The following is a 16,525-nucleotide window of genomic DNA, read 5'->3' on the forward strand; positions in this document are numbered from 1 at the left end:
ATCACACACCTTATTAATGGCGAACGCCGTGATAATGTCAGACTCCTTGTGGATGATACGAGCTTTTCCTCCAGGAAACCCCTGATCGGCCTCAATCTGCAGGAGGAAGGAGAGCACAGCGTCATCACTAACACTGCTCTCAGACGGGACACTGAAGTGAATGAACAGGGCCATTTATCCTGATTAGAGATGTAACGATGCACACAAAGCCACTTATGTGACTATTTATATAAATACAGGGCTCGAAATTGCAAACTTTTTGGTCGCATATGCTCCCAAAGTTTTATCTTTATATTTGGGAGCATTTGTGTGAGTGTGAGAAATTGTTGTGGTGCGACTTTTTGGTGTGGTTTCATTTCTTTACAAAACTTTGGCTAGCCTATCTACTGCACAGACTGCTGTGAGCTGATACAGGGACAGACTCGCTGTTCTCTCCAACATTACATAAACATTTGAACTTCATCTTTACATTAATATCTTTAATGCAGATTTTATTACAAGAATAAAGTTGAAATATTATGAGAATAAAGTTGAAATCAGACGAGAATAAAGTAAAAAAATTAAGAGAAGACAAAATGTTGTGAAAATAAAGTCGAAATATTACAAGAATAAAGACAAAATGTTATGAGAATAAAATCTAAATATTATAAGAATAAAAATTTAAATATGTCGAGAATAACGTTGAAATATTTTACGAAAAAAAATACATTTAAAATATTACGAGAAAAGACGAAATGTTTTGAGAATAAAGTTGAAATATTACAAGAACAAAGACTAAATGTTATGAGAATAAAATCAAAACATTAGAATAAAATTTAAATACATCGAGAATAAAGTTGAAATATTTTACGAAAAAATATATTTAAAATATTAAGAGAAAAGACGAAAAGTTTTGAGAATAAAGACGAAATATTACGAGAATAAAGAAAAAATGTTATGAGAATAAAATCAAAACATTAGAATAAAATTCAAATCCATCGAGAATAAAGTCGGAATATTTTACGAAAATATATATTTAAAATATTACGAGAATAAAGTCTAAATGTTTTGAGAATTTTTTTTTAAGTATTACGAGAATAAAGACGAAATATTACGAATAAAGACAAAATGTTATGAGAATAAAATCAAAATATTGTAAGAATAAAATTTTAATTTGTTGAGAATAAAGTCGGAATATTTTACGAAAATATATATTTAAAATATTACGAGAATAAAGTCGAAATGTTTTGAGAAAAAATGTTAAATATTACGAGAATAAAGACGAAATATTACGAATAAAGACAAAATGTTATTAGAATAAAATCTAAATATTGTAAGAAAAAAAACTCTCTGGCGAGAATAAAGTTGAAATATTTTACGAAAAAATATATTTAAAATATTAAGAGAAAAGACGAAACGTTTTGTAGAATAAAAAAAATAATTACGAGAATAAAGACGAAATGTTATGAGAATAAAATCCAAATATTGTAAGAATAAAATTTAAATATGTTGAGAATAAAGTTGAAATATTTTACAAAAAAATATATATTTAAAATATTACGAGAATAAAGTCTAAATGTTTCGAGAAAAACTGTAAAATATTATGAGAATAAAAACGAAATGTTTTGAGAATAAAGTCGAAATATTACAAGAATAAAGACAAAATGTTATGAGAATAAAATCAAAATATTATAAGAATAAAATTTAAATATGTCGAGAATAAAGTCGGAATATTTTTTAAAATATATATTTAAAATGTTACAAGAATAAAGTAAAAAATTTTTGAGAATTTTTTTTATATATTACGAGAATAAAGACAAAATGTTATGAAAATAAAATCCAAATATTGTAAGAATAATATTTAAATCCGTCGAGAATAAAGTCGGAATATTTTACGAAAATATATATTTAAAATATTACGAGAATAAAGTCTAAATGTTTTGAGAAAAATTTTTAAATATTACGAGAAAAAAGACGAAATGTTTAGAAAATAAAGTCAAAATATTACGAATAAATACAAAATGTTATGAGAATAAAATCTAAATATTATAAGAATAAAATTTAAATATGTCGAGAATAAAGTTGAAATATTTTACAAAAAAATATATTTAAAATATTATGAGAAAAGACGAAACGTTTTGAGAATAAAGACGAAATATTACGAGAATAAAGAAAAAACGTTATGAGAATAAAATCCAATTATATAAAATTTAAATCCATCGAGAATGAAGTTGGAATATTTTACGAAAATATATATTTAAAATTTTACGAGAATAAAGTCGAAATGTTTTGAGATTTTTTTTTTAAGTATTACGAGAATAAAGACGAAATATTACGAATAAAGACAAAATGTTATGAGAATAAAATCAAAATATTGTAAGAATAAAATTTTAATTTGTTGAGAATAAAGTCGGAATATTTTACGAAAATATATATTTAAAATATTACGAGAATAAAGTCGAAATGTTTTGAGAAAAAATGTTAAATATTACGAGAATAAAGACGAAATATTACGAATAAAGACAAAATGTTATGAGAATAAAATCTAAATATTGTAAGAAAAAAAGTGAACTCTGTCGAGAATAAAGTCGGAATATTTTACGAAAATATATATTTAAAATATTACGAGAATAAAGAAAATTTTTTAAATATTACGAGAAAAAAGACGAAATGTTTAGAGAATAAAGTCGAAATATTACGAATAAATACAAAATGTTATGAGAATAAAATCTAAATATAGTAAGAAAAAAGTGAACTCTGTCGAGAATAAAGTTGAAAAAATTTTACAAAAATATATATTTAAAATATTAAGAGAATAAAGTCGAAATACTACAAATAAATTGGAATTATCATGAGAATAAAGTTGAAATCCGACAAGAATAAAGTCGAAATGTTTTGAGATGACTTTTTTTAATATTATGAGAATAAAGATGAAACATTAACTTTAATGCAGATTTGCGATATTATCCATCAATCACTCTGTCACTGACGCTGTGGTCCGCTGATCGAGGAACCGGTTGTTGTTGTTTTTTCTCTCAACCAAACTCTGTTCTGAATTTGCACAAACTGCATTGCAATTAGAGGTGTGTGATATGATGATTTTGATTGTGGTCTCCACAATCTGCTTTTGAAGAAGTATACTATACTTCATGCCACAGCAGATACAATTCTGCCGCATCCGTCTCAATATACTCTACAACGGCGCATACATTCACATCAGATGATAACTCAGCAGACACTCTAAAATGTCTCTATCTGCACTTATATCGAAAGAGTAGCCTACTTTGATTTGCATTTATTGTCTACACGACTAAGAAAGAAGAGTGTTGTTTATTTTTTGTTATTTCTACTGTCGATTGTTTAATAATGCAGTGGCTGTCTCTAATTTAAATGGCTGTACCTATAATAGAGAAAATAAACATCTTGTTCTTGCACTCATATTTTCATTCATTCCTGTCCCTTGCATAAGGCATAAAATAAATATACAAAGGCTTTCAGAATCAGCCCATTTGCTTGTAAAACATCGGCAATCAGAATCAGCCATGAAGAATCAAGACCAAAATGAAATTGGGAGCACCAGTGGTACCAAGTAAAAAAGTTAATTTCAAGCCCTGAAATAGATTTAACTTATTTGTATAATTAATTTGATTGGGATTTGTTTTAAAAATTCAGTTATATCCTTAATAATTTGTTTTAAATCTCATTTTGTTAAAAAATATTGTGAAATCGTGACTTGAGTGAATTGTTACATCCCTAATTCTGACACAGATCAGAGACATATTCTCATGTGCTGTTTATAGACTCTTTAAAATGTCTGTCAGTCGTGAGCTGCTGCTGCTGGAGGAGAATATAAATGTTCAATAATGTGTGGAACAATCAGGTTTATTCACTTAAGCTCAGTGTTCATGCTTTAAATCAACAGGAAATCACATCTGATGCTGAATATGGTGTTTCTCTCAGATACACAAGGAAAGCAGATCTAGGTCAGCTCTTGATGTTCAGATCTCACTGGGAGCTTGCAGTGCATTGTGGGCGATCCGCTCCCTCCCTTGTTAGTTAGTCATCTGCTTTGTTTTCTTTGAGACGGCTCCTAAGTCAGTTACAGTTATGGTCTAAGTTGGTTAACTAGTTAAGAATCACAGTCATAAGAAGCTGTAGAGGCTGAAGGTTATGTTTCTCAGCAATGACGATTCTTTCTACAATTATTTCTATACAGGACAATATTTGGCTGAGATGCAACTATTTGAAAATCTGCAACCTGAGGGTGACTCTAAATACTGAGAAAATCGCCTTTAAAGTTGTTCAAATGAAGTTCTTAGCAATGCATATTACTAATCAAAAATTAAGTTTGATATATTTACCTTAGGACATTTACAAAATATCTTAATAGGACATGATCTTAATATTACAATGATTTTTGGCATAAAAGAAAAATGTTTAATTTGACCCATACGATGTACTGTTGGCTTTTGCTACAAATATACCTGTGCTACTTAAGACTGGTTTTGAGCTCCAGGATCACATTTAATGTTTTGGCTGTATGTTTAATCACATTGATATGGAAGCACGTTTCCGCCACTGGTAATTGCGACTTTTTATCTCACAATTCTGACTTTTTTCTCGCAATTGTGAGTTTATATCACACAATACTGACTTTATCTCTCAAAACTGCCACTTTATTCCACATATCTGACTTAATTTCTCAGAATTGCGAGATTCTATCTTGCAATTCTGACTTTAAAACTCACAATTGCGACTTTTTATCTCACAATTCTGACCATTTCTTGAAATTGCAAGGTTATATCACTCAATTCTGACTTTTCTCTGAGTTTATAATACACAATACTGATTTTATCTCTCAGAATTGTGACTTTATAACTCACAATTGCAACTTACTTAACAATTCTGACTTTTGTCTCGCAAGTTTATATCACATAATACTGATTTAATTTATCAGTATTGTGAGATTATATCTTGCAATTCTGACTTTATAACTCCCAATTGCAACTTTTGAAATGACTTTTATCTCACATTTCTGACTTTTTTCTCACAACTGTGAGTTTATATTACACAATACTGATTTTATCTCTCAGAATTGACTTTATAACTCACAATTGCAGCTTATTTCACAATTCTGACTTTTTTCTTGCGAGTTTATATCACATAATACTGACTTCATTTCTCCGAATTGGGAGATTATTTCTTGCTATTCTGACTTTATAACTTGCAATTGCAACTTATTTCACAGTTTTGACTTTTTTTCTCATAATTGCAAATTTATATTGCACAATACTGACTTTATTTCTCAGAATTGCGAGATTATATCTTGCAATTATGACTTTAAAACTCGCAATTGCAACATTTTATCTCACAATTCGGACTATTTCTCGCAATTGCAAAGTTATATCACGCAATCCTGCCTTTTTTCTCACGATTGCAACTTTTTATCTCACAATTCTGACTTTATCTCTCAAAATTGTGAGATTATATTTTGCTATTCTGACTTTATAATTTGCAACTGCAACTTTTTAATCTCGCAATTTTGACTTTTTATCTCATAATTCTGACTTTATAACTTGAAATTGCAGCTTATTTCACAATTCTGACTTTTTCTTGCGAGTTTATATCACATAATACTGACTTCATTTCTCCGAATTGGGAGATTATTTCTTGCTATTCTGACTTTATAACTTGCAATTGCAACTTATTTCACAGTTTTGACTTTTTTTCTCATAATTGCAAATTTATATTGCACAATACTGACTTTATTTCTCAGAATTGCGAGATTATATCTTGCAATTATGACTTTAAAACTCGCAATTGCAACATTTTATCTCACAATTCGGACTATTTCTCGCAATTGCAAAGTTACATCACGCAATCCTGCCTTTTTTCTCACGATTGCAACTTTTTATCTCACAATTCTGACTTTATCTCTCAAAATTGTGAGATTATATTTTGCTATTCTGACTTTATAATTTGCAACTGCAACTTTTTAATCTCGCAGTTATGACTTTTTATCTCATAATTCTGACTTTATAACTTGAAATTGCGAGTTTATATTTCACAATTCTTAGTAAAAAGGTCAGAACTGTGAGATAAAAAGTCGCAATAATTTTTTTTTTTTATTCAGCGGCGTAAACGGGCGTCCGTACATTAACCAGCGGCTAGTTGCAGTTGCATGAGCTACTTAGACTAGTCTTACAAAATAGTATTTTTTTTCTTTAGAACTGCTCATCATTGTTTTAAGCCATCTGCGTAAAAACACAGATTAGTCTAATTTAAATCTGAAAAATATGACTCATTACCATTTGGTAACTACTAGTTGGTTACACTAGTTGTTAAGGCAGTCTAGTTCATGCAACTACTGAGCAGATCCTGAAAAAGCGGCTTCAAACACAACAGCAACAGAAAGCGTTTCAGAAGTGAAGTTCTGATGAATCGCTCACAATCAGAGCTGCAATATAAATGAGGGTCATCTGTGATTTCATGTTGATTTACAGACACTCATGCATCTCAAAGAGCCTCAGGAGTGGATGATGAAGATGATGAAGGAGCAGAAGCGGTGTTAGATACCTGGTTGTGTGTGGACTCCGGCGGCACAGAACATTTGACACTGTCAGTCTCCTGATTCAAACATGCAGGTCAATCACACACAGCACAGTCCACCATTAGACGTTAATGACAAACATCTTCAATTAACAACACCAGTGAACAGAATTAATGCATTAATGACTCAACAGACTGGGTGACTGTTAAAAACACAATCAGGCAGCTGATGGGGAACACACAGCACTAATACCTCGCTCTGATCTCGTTTCTTGGTGAAGATGTTGCGTATGAACGTCTCCTGAACCTCTTCCTGTTTGACCAGATACTGCCACAGCCGTTTGACGGGGAGAGCGGATCGCCGCCGAGACCTGAGATCAATCACAAAACACCAGTGACGCGCTCAAATTATAATTCTGGTCATATCAGGCCATACTGAATACAGAATTGCAAGATACAGTCACAATTCTCACTTTATAAGTCGCAATAGCAACTTTTTATTTCACAATTCTTTTTTCTCGAAGTTGCAAATTTATGTTACAGAATTGCGAGATACAGTCACAATTCTAACCGTTTTTCTCGCAATTGCAACTGATTTTGTCTCTCAGAATTGTGACTCACAAAGCCAACTTATTTCACAATTCTTTTTTCTCACGAGTTTATATGACATAATACTGACTTATATCGTCTGTATCTTCTGACTTTAAAACTCCCATTTGCAACTTTTTAAAATTTTATTTCACATTTCTGACTTTTTTCTCACAATTGCAACTTTTTATCTTGCAATTTTGACTTTGTAACTTGCAGTTGCTTGCAAAACCAAGAAATCAGGAGACACTTAGTCGAAAAACTGAAAACAAAGGTTATTTAATAGTGAATTAATTAATAAAACGTATTTGACAATTAATGCTAAACTGTAAAAAAGGCCGTTTTCATGACAATATTTTAATTTTGAATTGTTTCTAGTCCATTTTGTTGTTGAAATTAGGCATTGACATTTGGCTGCTGAAAATGTCAGCCAAAACACAGATTATTGGTTTTGAAAACAATGTAAATGCCAAAAATCCTTGGGATATTAGGTAAAGATCATGTTCCAAGAAGATATTTTGTAAATGTCCTACCATAAATATATCAAAATTTAATTTCTGATTAGTAATATGCATTGCTAAGAACTTAATTTAGACAATTTTAAAGGTGATTTTCTCAATATTTAGATTTTGCACTCTTAAGACTGCAGATTTTCAAATAGTTGTATCTCAACCAAATAGTTTTATACATACTTAAGACTGGTTTTGTGGTCCAGGGTCACATATTCACTGTGTTACATATGCATTATATTTTTACTGATATTATTTAATGTCTAAAAAAACAAACTGGAGTACACTGATCATTCATAAATATTAAAAAGCTGACATAAAAACTGCCTTATGTGTAATTTAAATTTGTGTTAAACTTGTGATTAATTAATTTATTATTAAATAACACTTGTTTTCATTTTCCCAAAAAAATTTAATTTTGCTATCAACTTGAAGTTAAATTGTGGTTTGTTGGTAGACTATAATGTGTACTAGAATGTTAAAGAGATCAGTGTTAAGTAAATATTTTAATTTAATAATATTTTAATAATTTTTTTTTTTTTTTTTGAAAAGCAAGACAAAACTGTAAAAAGCACATTTTGGCTATTTCATTTATGCAACTGTGAAAAATATTGGCAAAATACATGGGAGGAAACAAAAAACTGTGTTCAGTAGTGTTTCATTTTGTTGGGCTTCGGCCAAGAATTTTCATTTCGGTGCATCCCTATTAAAAAATAATGCGTTACTTACTAGTAACATGAAAAAAGTGTAAGTGCATGTACCTGAAGGGTGTGTTGGAGGGCTCGAACAGGGCCTTATGCCGCAGAAGAGCCGGACCCGACGACACGCTCTCTTCCAGCAGCTGTGTGCAGATGAACTCCGACGGAGGACCTCCGAAAATCTCCAGCCTCTTGAGGAGCAGCTGCTCCCATCGCTGAAGCGTCTTGAGAGCGGCGTGACAGAGCGGAGAACACACGGGAAGATCTGACACACACACAAACACACGTGTTTCACTCTACACACACATCATACGTGTGCTGCAGCCAGAACGTCTCGTTACCTAAGAGTAGGGCTGATCGATTATGGCAAAAATCATAATCACCATTATTTTGGTCAATATTGTATCATGATTTGGTCAATTTGGTCAATATTGTATCAATATCATGATTATTTAACACAGTTATGACTGGGTCCAAAACTTTATATGATTTATTCATTTAAAGATAGCAATACAATAGAAACAAAAGATACAAATGAAACAATTTTTTGGAAATTGAAGGTAATTAATTGAATGTCAATAAAACAGCATAGTCTTCACCGTAAGAATTAAACTTGCTTTGTTTCTTATAAAAACTACAAAAGTCCCTCCGTCAAGAGCAGTGAGTGATTTTGTCTTTGTCTTTTGTTATTTGATGCTAATAATTAATAAAAATGTAAAATTAAAAATAAATAAAATAAGTATAAATAAATTAGTAAAAAATTAGTTAAAAAAAAAATTCTAAAAATGTAAAATGATAAATTAATACAATTTAAAACATAAAATTAAAATGTAAAATTAAAATACATAAAATAAATATAAATACATGTTAATTAAAAAAATTTAAATCCTAAAAATGTAAAATAATAAATAAATAATCCTAAAAATGTAAAACATAAATCAATAGTTAGACTGTAAAAAGTTAAGTTTAATCAGCTTAAAACTACAAGTCATTTTTCACTTATTACAATAAAAATGAGTTAATATTACTTGTGAGTTTAAATGACTTAAGTTGATTTAACTTAAAATCTTAAGGCAGCTGCTAAACTTAAGTTTTTAAGTTGAAAGTGGTGAAAACTTTTTACAGTGTATTAAATAATAATACAACTAACTAATAATGTATTAAATCCAAAAAAATGTAAAATAATAAATAATTTAAAAATAAAAATGTAAAAAAATACAACACTTACTAAATATTTGATCAAATCCAAAAAAAGGTAAAATAAAAAATTATTGTAAAATAATCAAGCAAGTCCCATTTTAAGTCACGTTACATGATTTTACTGATTTGCATGTGAAATTGGCTTTTATAGAAGAGTAAAAGCGCATAAAGCGGGTGGAATCAGGAGCAATAATCGTTGTATCGTGATTATTGCGTTTTCATAATCGTTTGAAGCTGAAATCAAAATTGAAACTGAATTTTGATTAATTGCACAGCCCTACCTAAGAGGTCGTGACCTGCCATCGGGTAGAAGGTCTTGAGGTTGAAGAGCACTGTCTGCACCATGGCCAAACGCATCAGACACCAGCTGCACGAGAACATCATCATCATCATCATCATCATCATTATCTTCATCATCACAGCACAGGTGCAGCTCATCATGTGACTCACGGCTCACCTGTATGAGTTATTGTTGGAATGTTCTGTTAGTGGAGAGTTAGGATCAAAGGAATCATCTTCATCCTCATCTTCATCATCCTCACTGCCCTGGCTCTCCTCGGAGTCGTACTCCACTCGGCTGGCGGACGGAGGCAGGTACGGCTTCAGGACAGGACAAACGCATGAGTTCACAAACGCAACAGTATTGAAATACAGCAAGGAAAAGAATAAGAGAAAAACCTTTGCGATGAAATAATCCCAGATGCTGAGCTCAGGCGGGACGAAACGCTCTTTGCAAACGGATGATTCCGGCTCCATCACCACGGGTCTGGGACTGAGCGGACTGTCGGGAACCTCTCTGGAGTTACTGCGAGATGAACGCAGACGGAAACGCCGCTGCTTCCGCTCCGCATCTTCCACTAACACACAAATCAAGAGGAGCTAATAGTGAGCGAGATGCAATAAACTCACTCAAACACAACAGAACGCTTTAATATCTCTGGCGCTGAATTGTTTCTGGGTTTCCCAAATGGTTTTTGAATGGAGAAAATGCTAATAAATAATAACAATGTAAAATCAAAATACATAAAATAAGTATAAATTAAAACTGTAAAATTAAAATACATGAAATAAATATGAATAAATATATATTTTTAAAAACATTATTAAATCCTAAAAAAGTAAAATAATAATAATAAAAAAAATTAACATTGAAATAAATCAAATAAATACATATAAATAAAAAAATAAAAAAATTATTAAATCCTAAAAATGTAAAATAATTAATAAATAATTATAAAATAAAAATACAACCAACTAAAAATGTATTAAATCCTAAACATTTAAAATAATAAATTATTTTAAAATATAAAATCAAAATAAATCACTTATTAAAATTAAACCATAAAAACGCAAAAATGAACTGCATTATTTAAAAGAAATCTACCAGCAATATATAAAATAAATAAATGTAAATAATTTTTAAAAATGTATTAAATCCTAAAAATGTAAAATAATAAATAATCATAAAATAAAAATACAACCAACTAAAAATTTATTAAATCCTAAAAATGTAAAACAATAAATAACTAATTTGAAAATAAAAATATAAATACAAGACTTACTAAAAATTGATTAAATCCTAAAAATGTAAAATTATTAATTTGAAAATAAAAAATAAAGATATAATATATACAAAAAAGATTAAATCCTAAAAATTTAAAATAAAAAATAGTTTTGTAATATAAAATCAAAATAAATCACTTATTAAAATTAAACCATAAAAATGCAAAAATGAAATGCATAATTTAATCTAAATAAAACACTTAAATCATAAAAAATTTTAATACATCAAATCATAAAATGTCAAACTGAAATATTTCTAAAATCGAAATAATACATATTAAAGACATATTAAAAGGAATTATGCAACAAAAATGTAAAATCTAAATAAAATACTTATTAATTAGAATTAAATATAAAAATGTACAAATGTGACCCTGGAGCACAAAACCAGTCTTAAGTAGCTCAGGTATATTTGTAGAAATAGCCAAAAATTCATTGTATGGGTCAAAATGAGTGATTTTTCTTTTATGCCGAAAATCATTAGGATATTAAGATCATGTTCCATGAAGATGTTTAGTAAATTTCCTACCACAAATATATCAAAACTTAATTTCTGATTAGTAATACGTATTGCTCAGAACTTCATTTGGACAACTTTAAAGGCGATTTTCTCAATATTTAGTTTTTTTGCACCCTCAGATTCCATCTTATTTATTCAGCTTTCAGATGATGTATATATACATGTATATATATATATTTCAAAAAATTGACCCTTATGACTGGTTTTGTGGTCCAGGGTCACAAATATAAATAAATAAACTAATAAATGATTAAAAAAATTATTAAATCCTAAAAATGTAAAATAATAAATAAATAATTGTAAAATAAATAATAAAAATACGACATTTACTAAAAATGGATTAAATCCTAAAAACATAAAATGATAAATAATTTTGAAATATAAAATATCTAAATAAATCACTTATTAAAATGAAACCATTAAAATGCAAAAATGAAACGCAGGATATAAAAGAAATCTATATAAAACACTTAAAATAAATTACATCATAAAAAGTAAAACTGAAATAAATCCAAATAATTAAACACTTATTAAATAGCATTAAATATAAATATGTAAATATGTGATGCAGCACAAGTATATTTGTAGCAATAGCCAAAAAAACACTGTATCGCTCAAAATGAAAAATCTTTTATGCCAAAAATCATAAGGATATCTTGTTACATTAAGATATTTTATAAATTTCCTACCGTAAATATATCAAAACTTAATTTCTGATTAGTAATATGCATTACTAAGAACTTCATTTGGACAACTTTAAAGGTGATTTTCTCAATATTTAGATTTTTTTGCATCCTCAGATTCTAGATTTTCAAATAGTAGTATCTCAGCCAAATATTGTCTTATCCTAACAAACCAGACATCAATGGAAAGCTTATTCACTCAGCTTTTGATATATAAATTTCAAAAATGTAACCCCTTATGACTCGTTTTGTGGTCCAGGGTCACAAATAAAATATGTAATACTAAATAAAAATTAAATAAATAAATAAATACTAAATAAAAAAAATTATATTATATTATTATATATATATATATATATATATATATATATATATATATATATATATATATTTTTTTTTTTTTAATGTTTATCTACATGTCACTGACCATTATTGACTAATGACCATTAACTCGTATCATGTGAACCATTAACCATGTGCAACATTAACTATTTAAAAATATGGAATCTGGGGATGCAAAAAAATCTAAAAAAATCGCCTTTAAAGTTGTCCAAATGAAGTTCTTAGCAATGCATATTACTAATCAGAAATTAAGTGTTGATACATTTACAGTAGGAAATCTACAAAATGTCTTCATGGAACATGATCTTAAAGGAACAATATGTAAGAAATTTATGTCAGTTAATCATAAAATGGCCCTGACAACAGTGGTCCGGCCAGGATATTGTCATTTAAAAGTGCAAGTTGCAGCCCTCAACTGATGTTATTGTTGTCGTTTTGTGTTTTGGTCTGAGGCTCCACCCTCCAGCTATCTACCAATCACGAAGTCAGTAGAGTTTCGTGAGACGGGTTGCCAGCTCTGCTCTAGTTAGTTACAGCTGCCGCTAAGAACGAGTCGGATAAAACATGTATAAAGTTACAAAACCTAAAAGACCTCGTAACTTACTTGTTCTTAATGTAAATAGACATTTCAAATATTCACGACAGTGGAACAAAGGTATATATGTTCGTGCAAAGTAACGTAGCGCATATGGAGCCTACAGTCCTGCGGAATCCTGCAGCTTAGCTGGCAACCTCGAGTCAGGGGGGAGCGGGAGGGGATACACCGTTCTACAGTATTTTGAAAGTGATTGCAGTACCAGTTTTGGCCACAATCCTACATATTGTTCCTTTAATATCCTAATGATTTTTGGCATAAAAGAAAAATCGATCATTTTGACCCATGCAAGGTATTTTTGGCTATTGCTACAAATATACCCGTGGTACTTAAGACTGGTTTTGTGCTCCAGGGTCACATATCTGCTTGATTTTTATAAACAAGTCACAGTATGAAGGCTCCTGAGTTGAGCAGCATGAGGAGAGCAGAACCTGTGGGTGAGCTGGGTTTCTCAGGCACAGGAACACGAGCTCCGCCGCCGAAAACAGCCACCCACAGCTTGCTGTTGAGCGGGTGAGCGACGATGCGGAAGAGCTCGTGGGTGGAGTGAGTGGCCAGACCGTGGACGAAGAGGCTGAGGAAGACGGCGGTCAGGATCTCACACAGAAGCACAGGCAGGCCGGGCTGGTTCTCCTCTCCGGACGCGCTCAGCAGCCGCATCAGGACGCTCACACCTGCACAGAGACACAAGTGAGTCTGGAGCCTGATCACGAGGTCAAAGGTCAGTCAGAGGTCACCGTGGTTTACCAGGCCACTGTGCAGGAGAGGTGTTGGGCAGGACGGCCTCCTCCATGCTGACGCTCCTCACCGGGGGCTGATGGGTAAGCAGGACGCTCTGGTAGGTGATGCCCGTGAACGGATTGACATGGCTGAGGAACAACAGACATATTAGAATTAGAGCTTTAATTTGGGGGTGACTAATTATGATGAAATAATGCAGATGCATCAATGAACATGATGCAGAAGTTCATTAGAACGCAGTTTTATAAGCCGAAAACAAGATATGAGCAATAAGTGACATTAGCAATATCACACCAAACAAAAGTGTGAACAAAAGTTGTACTAAACAAGAAGTTCATACTGTGTTTTAGAGTGTGTTTGTACATTTGTAGTTCAGTTCATTTGGTCCAGGCCAAGCAGGAAAATAATACATTTGGTCCTGGTCTGTTTAGCATTCAAACTGGCAAATGAAAATAGTTGCAATCAAAGTCACAGCAGAACAGTTGTCACCAAACAACATTGTAGTTTTTCATTACTGAATGAATCCAGGTTTGAACAACGATTCAGTGACTCTTTCATAAACACAGTCACTCGCATAATTTCTGAAAGAATCATTCATTTGAATGAATGGTTCCAGTGACTCACTTTTAATTAAATACTTCACTAATACCTGTTTATTATATCATTTTGCAATGTTGGAACAAAATATTTCTATCCAAAGATACTTTTTATAATTTTGATAAATGTTTTTCTCATTTAAAGGATTACTCCACTTCCAAAAAGAAAAAAAAATCCTGATAATTAATTAAACATCCAAGATGTTTTTTTTTTCTTCAGTCGCACAGAAATGACGTTTTTTAAGAAAAACATTCGATTTTTCGAATTGTGCTCAAAGGATTGAAGGATAAAAATGCAGCTTCAGTGCAGCTTCAAAGAGCTCTTAAATTAAATAAATGAATATTTATACACTTTTTAACCACAAATGCTGGTCATGTCTAGCTTTGCAATGCACATGCGTACTCTGTCTACTCCGGGTTCAAGACAGTCAGGGTATGTCCAAAAACTCCCATCTCATTTTCTCCTCCAACTTCTAAATCGTCTTACACCTTTCTGTAAAGAGCGCTTGATCTTCTTTGCAATTCACTTTGTAAACACTGGGTCCGTACTAGTGTTGTTGTTTTTGGCGGCCGGTTTTAATTGTGGTTTTAGTCTAGTCTTTGTGTGAAGCTGTCATTTTAGTTTTTATTAGTTTCAGTCACGTTCATATTCTTATTAGTCTAGTCGAGTTCTCATAGCACAAGTTGATTTATTTTTAAGAAACTGCCCAAAAATAACTTTGACATCTGAGACGCAAAAGCAACCTTTTCCACCTTTGACCACAAGATGTCATTAGTGTGCAATGTGCTGAAAAGTTTCGAGTAATGAACATTGCAGTTGATGGGAAAGCCTCGGTGCGTCGAAAAGATCATTTTCCCATCACTACTAAAAAGTGCAAATAAAATGTGTGTCGTTTCTTCTTTTTCTCCCAAAGATGAACCCCGGCTGGCTGGCCATCGGTCCCTTCATCTGTGTCAGACTTAACTTTGTTTGTAGTCGTCTTCTAGATAATGCCGCGAGTGGAGCTTGAGGGAAAGACCTCTCCTGCATCTGCAAGGTTTAGGCTAGAAGGGATACAGCTCTGGCTATTGGGCATGCGCGTTTTTATTCGTCAACGATATTGCATTATGCATTTAATTATAGTCATCGTCACATGACCAGCATTTACGTTTCGTCTCGTTTTCGTCATGTGATAAAGGTTCGTTGACGACGATATTTAGTCATAATTTTCGTTGACAAATGCAACACTAGTCTTCTGCAGCGATGTAGAGTGATTTTGAAGTTGAAGGAGAAAAGTGAGTTTTTTAACATACCCTAACTGTCTTGAACCGGTGTACACAGAGTACACATGACCATCACAGAGCTAGACAAGACCAGCATTTGTGGCTAAAAAGTATATAAATTATAATTTATTTTAGACAATAACCAATCATTTGGCTAGATAAGACCCTTCTTCCTCAGCTGGGATCATTTAGAGTTTAACCTTCAATCCGTTGAGCACCATAGAAGTCCACTATATAGAAAGAAATCTTGGGATGTTTCCCTCAAAAAAACGAAAGAAAAAAAAAGACATGAACATCTTGCGTGACATGGGGGTGAGTAAATTATCAGGACATTTTTATTTTGAAAATGGAGTAGTTCTTTAATCTGCCATGGCAGAGTATACATGTGCACACGGATCCACACAAAGGCCACTCTGCAAATGCCACACATCGGTCCGGAGCAAACGCATGTCACATGAGAGTCACATTCATGGGTCATTCGCTCATTATCAGACTGAACGATTACAACATGAGCAAATGAAGAGAAACATTCTGTAACACAGAATCACATCAGTGCTGAGGACAGAGGTCACGGGGTCACACCCACCTGTAGCTGTGTCCGTCACAGAGACACTGGTAGATGCAGGCGGAGAGAGAGGCTGCCAGTGTGTGCATCACATAGATCTGAGACAGAAGACAGGCAGACACGTTAGAGGACGG

At 31.7% G+C, this 16,525-nt stretch overlaps 1 protein-coding gene across 2 annotated transcripts in view; it reads right to left on the bottom strand.

Moving 5' to 3' along the window:
* LOC141286648 (dmX-like protein 1) overlaps nucleotides 1–16,525 on the bottom strand; it is an 80,116-nt gene that overhangs the window by 18,078 nt on the left and 45,513 nt on the right. The window contains exons 27-36 of one of the 2 annotated variants that reach the window (XM_073818709.1): nucleotides 16,413–16,489; nucleotides 13,974–14,095; nucleotides 13,658–13,900; nucleotides 10,202–10,380; nucleotides 9,981–10,123; nucleotides 9,805–9,890; nucleotides 8,387–8,588; nucleotides 6,782–6,899; nucleotides 6,556–6,606; nucleotides 10–96 (exon numbers count right to left, since the gene is read on the bottom strand). In XM_073818709.1, coding sequence (XP_073674810.1) covers nucleotides 10–96; nucleotides 6,556–6,606; nucleotides 6,782–6,899; nucleotides 8,387–8,588; nucleotides 9,805–9,890; nucleotides 9,981–10,123; nucleotides 10,202–10,380; nucleotides 13,658–13,900; nucleotides 13,974–14,095; nucleotides 16,413–16,489 — 1,308 coding nt within the window. The remainder of the gene's footprint in view (nucleotides 1–9; nucleotides 97–6,555; nucleotides 6,607–6,781; nucleotides 6,900–8,386; nucleotides 8,589–9,804; nucleotides 9,891–9,980; nucleotides 10,124–10,201; nucleotides 10,381–13,657; nucleotides 13,901–13,973; nucleotides 14,096–16,412; nucleotides 16,490–16,525) is intronic. The other variant, XM_073818710.1, reaches the window with a different exon arrangement.

This window comes from Garra rufa, chromosome 15, assembly GCF_049309525.1.
Source record: "Garra rufa chromosome 15, GarRuf1.0, whole genome shotgun sequence".
NCBI lineage: Eukaryota > Metazoa > Chordata > Actinopteri > Cypriniformes > Cyprinidae > Garra > Garra rufa.